At 39.9% G+C, this 8,542-nt stretch overlaps 1 protein-coding gene across 1 annotated transcript; it reads left to right on the forward strand.

Moving 5' to 3' along the window:
- The first annotated feature begins 238 nt into the window (after nt 1-238).
- LOC120729445 (probable polypeptide N-acetylgalactosaminyltransferase 8) lies at nt 239-7,409 on the forward strand. Its single transcript, XM_040024999.1, has 11 exons — nt 239-782; nt 1,132-1,459; nt 1,624-1,790; nt 2,237-2,423; nt 4,392-4,589; nt 4,702-4,816; nt 4,940-5,125; nt 5,320-5,457; nt 5,567-5,659; nt 6,218-6,388; nt 7,173-7,409. Exons 1-11 carry the CDS (start codon nt 605-607, stop codon nt 7,290-7,292), a joined length of 1,881 nt encoding a protein of 626 aa, XP_039880933.1. The 5' UTR covers nt 239-604; the 3' UTR covers nt 7,293-7,409.
- Nucleotides 7,410-8,542: the final 1,133 nt, after the last annotated feature.

The following is an 8,542-nucleotide window of genomic DNA, read 5'->3' on the forward strand; positions in this document are numbered from 1 at the left end:
ATATATTCAAAGTGTATGTTCACAACAGTTGCCTATTCAGGGCGACCGTGGCTCAGGGGGTTGGGAAGCGCATCTGTAACCGGAAGATTGCCGGTTCGATCCCTGGGCTCTCTGTCCTGGTCGTTGTGTCGTTGGGCAAGACACTTCACCTACCGCCTACTGGTGTTGGCGCGATATGGCATCCTCGCTTCTGTCAGTCTGCCCCAGGGCAGCTGTGGCTACACCCGTAGCTTGCCTCCACCAGTGTGTGAATGTGAGAGTGAATGAATAGTGGAATTGTAAAGCGCTTTGAGTGCCTTGAAAAGCGCTATATAAATCTAATCCATTATTATTATTATTACTCATTGAGCAGTATGTTAAAAATGAGGGTGTGACATGGAACTTCAGGTGTTTTATTAAAGGAGCAGTGACATCAGCACACACAAGGATCACCTGTGTCTTGAATGGGTGGGCAGGGATGCCAAAGACTCTGCCCATGTAGACTTAACCCAACCGTTTTATACAATGCAAAGTAGGTACTGACCCGTCAGGTCAGTAGCTGAGCTTTGCTGTACGTGTTCTCTGAGGTGTTATTCTCTTGTTAGGCATTCTATGTATTATCACTATGAGGGGAGCGTGGACAAAGCGGCCATTCTTTTTACTGGGGACCATAGTGGGCCTCTTGTTTTTAGGCATGTTTCTGAAGAATGGATGCCAACCTGGTGTGGATACCCATAAAGATTTGGACACACCGCGTATGATCAAAAGTTTAACCAACCTGGAGGCAAGCATCAGCAATCTAAGTGAGTTCTGTCACATATTAATATTAATTATGATTTCATGGTACCTATATTACTTGCACCACAAATAAAAAAGAGATCCAGTAGTAAAAGGAGTTGAAATCTTAAAAATAAGTTGAGAGGCAGTAAAGGGTATTGGCTACACATGTACTGAAGATGTGACAACAAGTTTTTAGAATATTTATTAACGACAGATGAGGTCAAATTATAACAGGTGTTTGTACCTTTACTATAAATGTGTTTTATGTTGTAATTTTCACATTATTTTGTGCAGTGTTTGTTTTGTTTAGTAGGAATATTAACTGTTCCATTTCCTTGATCATGTTTTTGCTGATGTTGTTTTCTACTGAAGACGATGCACTCAGACGTTTTGAGAAAAAGCAGGATGTCATGCAGAAGATGCTAGAAGAAGACAGACACAGAAAATCAGTAGAGGTCCAAAAGCAAGCAGAGAAGCAAAAGGAATGTGATCCAAATATCCAAGCCCAAACCGAGGAGACCCAAATGAAAAAGCCTAAGAAACTGTTCCCTAAGTCATACTTGTTCAAGACATGGGGGGAGGATCTCTCTGAGGGTGACCAAAGAGAGGCTCAGAGCCTGTATGAGAAGTATGGGTACAATGTTTTTCTGAGCGATCGCCTCCCTCTGGATCGACCTCTTCCAGATACCAGAGATCCTCGGTACAACTTTCATTTTTCATGATTTTAATCTTTCATTCTCTCTCGTGTACGTGCAAAGAAAAGAAAATCCAAATAACTAAGTCCACCCAGATCATCGCTTGCTAAATATTTCATATTTCTGAACAAATACAGTGGCATTTCATATAATTCTTTTTAATGAATAGGTGTCTGAAAAAGAGTTACCCCAAGGACCTGCCGAGTCTCAGTGTGGTGCTCATCTACCTGGATGAAGCCCTGTCTGTTCTCCAAAGAGCCCTGCGCAGCATCATCGACCGCACTCCTGATAACCTGCTGAAGGAGATAATAATGGTGGATGACCATAGTTCTAATGGTAAATTGGTTATTTTAAAAAACAACTCTAATTATTGGCCATGCAAATTACTGCCAATGAGTGCAGACTGACAATGTACCTGTTGTCTTATGTACACACCTCTCACATTCCTTTCCTGTATATGTCTACCAGTTCAAATTAATCATTGGAAGCTAAATAAAGATTATTTGTTAGATGTACAAAACACTTGTAATCATTCACAAGCATGTCATGCATGTTTGTAGTCAAACCAGTTTTCATGCTTGGTTGAAGCTTCCCAAGCCTCTCCCAACTTTCATACAGCTAAAGACAGTTTACACCCTGAACATGTCGCCTGTCTGTTGCAGGGCAGAGATAGAAATCACTGACTATAGTATGACTGACCCAGCCGAAAATTCAGGGAAAAGCAAAACTAAAAACAAACTAAAAACAAAAAAACAACGAATAATTTTCTCTTTTCCATTCAGACAATCTGAAGGATGACCTTGATGTTTATGTGAAGTCGCTTGAGCAGGAGAACCCTAATCTCCGTATTGTGAGAGTGAGGCACAGTGAGCAGAGAGGTCTCGCTTATGCCAGAGTATCCGGGTGGAGGGCTGCTACTGCTGACGTGGTGGCCATCCTGGACGCACACATTGAAGTCCATGAGATGTGGTAGGAACATGGCAGAAATATATGCTTTCATTCACTTGTTTAGGTGTTTTATTTTCTGTTATTAGGATATTTCTAATAGTTTCTTTAATTATATTACAACATTGCAGTATAGAACACATTTATATATGATATTTATGACATAAATATCTTTACCAATCACAAACTTCTACCACTGACTTGAGGCCATCCCATACGGAAAAGAAATAGAAAAAAACTTAAAAAAGACTTGCATCAGATTTGGCCTACTTCATATAGTGAATAAGGCTCATATGATTTGCTAATGAAAGTGGCTACTTTCATATATTGTTTTAGTAAGTATCCAAAACATACAAGTTTCATTTATATAATTTTTCAAGGGATCTTATATCTGTTTTCACTAGGGATGGGTATCGTTTAGGTTTGATCCGATACCGGTGCCAAACCGGTACTTTTGAAACGGTGCTGGTGCTTAAACGGTGCTCAAACCGGTGCTTAAAGAATGGAGAACACAAAATTGGTCCAAAAACCTCTCATGTTCAGCTGGTTTTTTGTAAAAAGATAACAATGTTAGCCTTTTCTGCAGCTATGGGGCATATATGGTATCATTCTTGGCTGGAAGCAGTGCTTAAACAATGGAAAAAACACAAACTTTGTCCAAAACCTCTCATGTTTAACTGTTTTCCACTTTTTCTTTGGTCATTTTAGCCTTTTTGGCCAGGGTGAAGGGAGTATCTGCCATCAAACAAGAAGACAGCCGCATGTAGCTATGATGATGTTTGCTAGTTCACCTTACATGCATTAATGTAATAACGTGGTTAGCCTACTCAACGTAAATTACACACGAACAACATTAAGCTACTCGCGCAGAGAAGAACGGCTGCTGCTGCATCATCATCCTCATCATTTCTGCTACACTGGCAGGGCTAGGGGCCAGGACTCTCCTCTTCGGGTTTTTGGGGATGTTGCTAACTCCGGGTCCGATAACAGGCACCACACCCGCAGTAGATGTGCTCGGTGTGAGGTCTCGCAGCAAGCTATCAAATACAGCGCATTTCTCAGCTTTTAAAAAAAACGCTATGCGTTGCCAGGTGTTTCATCAGATTTGAGGTGTTACCTCCTTTGACAGTATCACAGTATCAGCTTAAAGCACTTGTTGCAGGCTGCTGAGTTTGCATCTTTTGCTGTGAAGTACAGCCAGACTTTGACCGCTTCGCCTTGGGCATTTTTAATCTGTAGCTCTGCTCTAAAAGAACGTACGTACCTGGGCCCGCCTACTATCCTCGGAAACGTAAAATGATTGGCTAGAATCTAAAGTGTATCACAGCTCAGGAAATAAAGCACCGAAATAAAGCACCGAAATGTGCGCTGCTTTTCGGTCTGGTTACTACCGTTTATGTCAGAACCGGTGCCATCATGGCAGCGGATACCGGTACCCATCCCTAGTTTTCACTCTTGTATGCTTTTCATACAAGTTTCACACAAGACAGATACAAACTTTATAAGATTTATATATATCTTTTCCACATGGGATAGCTGGCTGGTGTCATAGTTTCAGAATAAACTTGCTGAGAATAATATGTTTACCTTCTTAAACACACACAAGCGTTACACACAGTTGCAACTTCCCAGTAACCCACTGAGCAGTGATCTCTGTACAACTACACTATGGTCTTCAAACCATTGAGCAGATTTACTGAGACAGTAATTAACTTGTGTTATGGTGCTGGTGGTGATGACGCAGATGCTGCTTAGACAATCTTTTTGTTAAAGAATTATTTTTAAAACAACAAACTGTCACAGCATCCCAACCCTGTGCATCAATTAAAAGTTGACAGGTGGGTGTGTCTTTTGAAAAATAAAAGAGATCAAGTGAAGTGACCATTAAATGCGACAGCTGGGTGTGTGCTTCCACTGAAGTCTTTAAGGGTGTGACTTCCACTTATTATGTACCATTTTTTGAACCATCATTTGTTCCCCTCCTTCATGCAGGGCTGAACCTCTGCTGACACAGATTAAAGCTGACCGAACTGTGGTGGTTTCCCCGGTGTTTGATAAAGTCAGCTTTGATGATCTCAAGGTTACTACATATCATCCCAGTGCACACGCCTTCGACTGGGCTCTGTGGTGCATGTATGAGAGTTTTACACCCGAGTATTACAAGCTTAATGACGGTTCACTGCCTGGCAAGTAAGTTCAAGTGAAATCAATGTTTAACAATATAACAGCCATATTAACTCTATCATTATGATCTAATATCAATGTACAATAGTTAAAATAGAGATCTCTTCTTTGACTTTAGGAGTCCATCTGTCATGGGGATCATGGTTGCTGATAGAAAGTTTCTGGGGGAAATTGGAGTCCTTGATGAAGGAATGAAAGTGTATGGTGGAGAAAATGTTGAGCTGGGAATTCGTGTGAGTAAAGATCAGATAGTTATAAATTCTCTTTCATAATAATGATTTTAAAGAAGAGTTGTGGAGCAGTCATGAGTGATGAAATATGTATTTGTTTTTAAGGTGCACTTTTTTTTCATGTAGGTATGGACATGTGGAGGCAGTGTTGAAGTTGTTCCATGTTCCAAGATCGCCCACATCGAGAGGGCCCACAAGCCCTACATGCCTGACCTGGGTCCTGCCATGAAGAGAAATGCCCTCAGAGTTGCAGAGATCTGGATGGATGAATACAAGCACAACGTTAACTTGGCTTGGAACATCCCATTTGAGGTGTTTTGTGGCACTGACACAAACAGCAAATTATGTTTTCTCTAAAGGATATTTCATTCTCCTGTTCACAGAGTCATGAGGCCTTTGAGAGCTCTTTGTGTTTTCAGCATCGACATTTAACGAAAATCTTTCTTCAGATTCTTCCTCAGTCACAATCTATGAATCGATTCACATCTTTTTCTTTGTTCCTGCAGAATCATGGAATTGACATAGGCGACATTTCAGAGAGGAAGAAACTCAGAGAAAGGCTGAACTGTAAACCTTTCAAATGGTACCTGGATAATGTGTATCCTAAGCTGGATCCCTGGGACGACCTCCTCGCATATGGAGGAGTAAGTTTACTCTTCTCTTTTGCTTAGTAAGTTTGTTACAGTCGAGTCCTGTGGGATTTGTGGGAATCTGTGTTTTTCCATGATTTGCTTTTATCCATCATATTGACAGATGAAGAACCTTGATGCTGACATGTGCCTAGACCAAGGTCCAGTACCAGGTCACACACCTATTGCCTACAACTGCCACTATTATGTTTCTCAAGTAAGTGAAGTAGTGACATGTTTGTCCAGAATCATGAGTAACAGAGGTGCATTCGTAAAGTTAAGATAAAAACAAACAAACAAACAAAAAACACCAACAAAAGTCAACCATTTTAAACCTTTGTTCAACCTGAGACTGCTTCCAGTGCGGCTGGTATTTTTAAATCACACACAGGATGTCCCACTCCAAGCACATGCATTTGTGTATGTGCAGTGGCATTAAGATAATTTCTTGTCCACAGAAACACAAAGTTGCTTAAACTGAAGTTCCTTCTTTGCTACACACTGGTTGAGCTCAAGAACCATCACAAAGGTACAAATGTAAAACAAATGAATGGGACTTCCAGAGAGTGATGTTTAAATTTGCAGTCCTGCTGGAAGCAAGGAGGGCGGAGCCAAATTCAGATTACGTGTATTTATTATGTATATTAAAACACATACATAAGTTACACATGCTTATGATCATCCCTTGTGGTCTGAAACCCTGTTGTCTGTGTCATTTGTTTGACTTTTTTACATCTTGATATCATTTTGACCTTTGTCTCTTTTATCTTTTAAGTTGGCATATTATCGTGGAACGGGTGAGCTCTACATTGGTGGCATCAAGGCACATAAGTACAATGACAACCGCTGTTTAGCTGACATAGGCACAGAAGAAACTGAGCCTGGCCTGTACAACTGTAAGGAGGCTGTGCAGAAAGGAATGGGGATATACTGGGACTTCACTCAGGTACCACATAATGAAGTTTTTTTAACCCATGTTTTTTTAAAGTCGGGATATGTGGAGCACAGTTATGGTTTACTATTTCTCAGAAGAGGTTGAATGAACACTGTTTGTCTCCTAACTAAACAAACTGTAAGTTACATTGAGAACCATGGAATAGGAATACAAGCGGGCTTACAAACACAGGTGCTCACACCTGAGTACCTGCCTGTGTACAAACAGGTACTCACAGACACATACTATCTTGGTTGGCTGCTGCCCCTAAACATATCATGCATTATCAGTCTTGTATGCTGCTCGGTAACATTCAGTACTTATTATTTACTGTTACTCATGCTTATGTTGGTTGTTGCCGTGATTTCCCTACTGTGTTGTTTTGTTTTTTCTTATTCTTACTAGGTTATCTAACTAGTTTTTAGTGTCTTTTTCCTCTCTCTCTCTCTTCTCCTCTATTTGTCTTTCTCTCTCCTTTTGTTAATTGTCTTCCCGACTTTTCTTCTTCTTTCTCTTTTCCATCCCCCGGTCCTATCCGCTCTGATTGTAATGAGTTAAAAGTAAAAAAATAAATAAATGAATAATAAAGATTGAATAAACTATGACAATCAAGTGGTACAGTAGAGCAAAAGTCATAATGATCCACTTGGGAAAATAAATCTGTTGGGCATTTTTCTTGTCCTTCAGACAATAATTCTGATTGTTACAGATCTTGACAGGGCAGGCAAAAAAAATAAATGAATAAAAAATTAAATAAAATGGCTGAATTTATAACTCTTTGTGTTTTCTTTCCAAGGGCAAAGAACTGAAGAACAGAAAGACAAAGAGATGCCTGGAAGTTACAAACCAGAAACTTCTAATGCGGGAATGTACAGGTCAAAGATGGCAAAGTCAACACATAGCCAAGCCGTTTTAAAGTGTGTTTGAACTCCGCTCATAGAGCAGTGGATAAATTACTCCAGGATGCTCTCTTGTGGACATTATTTCATTTTCTTTAAAATATTTTCAATGTCAAAGTTCTTATAAAAAAAAACTAAAAAGGAAATGTGATTTTTTTTTTTTACCAAAGATTTTCATTTTATAATACAACATCAAACTTTGAGACTTTTTCAAAATTCGAAACAAAGGGACACAGTCGTAAAATCCTAGCAGGATGTTTCCAGTTATATATGCCCTTACTAGAAGTGGCATGAATTGCACCGCATTTGTCTGCAACACACTGTACAACAAATCCATCTTTACATATTCTGTCACAGTACATGTAAAAGTAAAACTCATGCTTGGAAATTGGGGTTTCAAAATGTTGCTTTACTTATTAACTGTTTAGCTACAATGGAGACCACTGTGGAGACCAGTGTTGGGTAAGTTACTTTAAATTAGTAACTTAGTTACATTACTAGTTACTTCTATCAAAAGTAACTCAGTTACTTCAAGTTACTGGTTACTTTCAGAGTAACTAGTTACTAGGGAAAGTAACTTTGGTTTTACTCAGAATTCTCTTGTTAATGTGTTGCTTCCGTAACTGGATACCCAGCAAGTCTGCCAGTCTTCTAGCTTGCTTACTTGCCACAAGTGCACTGTGCCACCTACCAATAGAAAGGAAAAGATAATGTGCACATTTCCACGAGAGAAATCCCACGCCTGATTCTATCCTAACCTGCTTTCTACATCCAATATAAAAACTGCAGTCGTGGTGCTTTCGATTGTACTCAGAACTCAGAAATTCTGCCTTCTGAATAGGAAGATGTAGGTAACACCAGACTGAAGATGAGCTGCATACAGAGCTGGACTGGGACAAAAAAATCGTCCCGGGCATTTTGACTAGAGACCGGCCCACCATTATAGGAAAAATCATAAAGCCTTTGAATGAAAATAAACGCCGTTGTGACAGTGATGTACACTGTTCTGATGGTATATATGCATCAATCTATCAATCGTTTGTTGTAAGATTCAGATAATTATTTTTTTAAAAGCTAGACATTTTAAATGAGAATAAGAAAGTATTTCCTTGTGCCCCCCTCTCCCTTTTAATGCCCTACATGGACCCCTGGCAACACTTTGCTAGACCCGCCCCTGCACAGTTACCAGCTGTCAGCTGCTTAGAAAAGGATCCTGGTGTTATTTGTCTCTCAGAAACAGTTCATAACTTCCCTTCAACTCATTCAT

The sequence above is a fragment of the Simochromis diagramma genome, unplaced genomic scaffold (assembly GCF_900408965.1).
Source record: "Simochromis diagramma unplaced genomic scaffold, fSimDia1.1 OVJJ01000293.1, whole genome shotgun sequence".
Taxonomy (NCBI): domain Eukaryota; kingdom Metazoa; phylum Chordata; class Actinopteri; order Cichliformes; family Cichlidae; genus Simochromis; species Simochromis diagramma.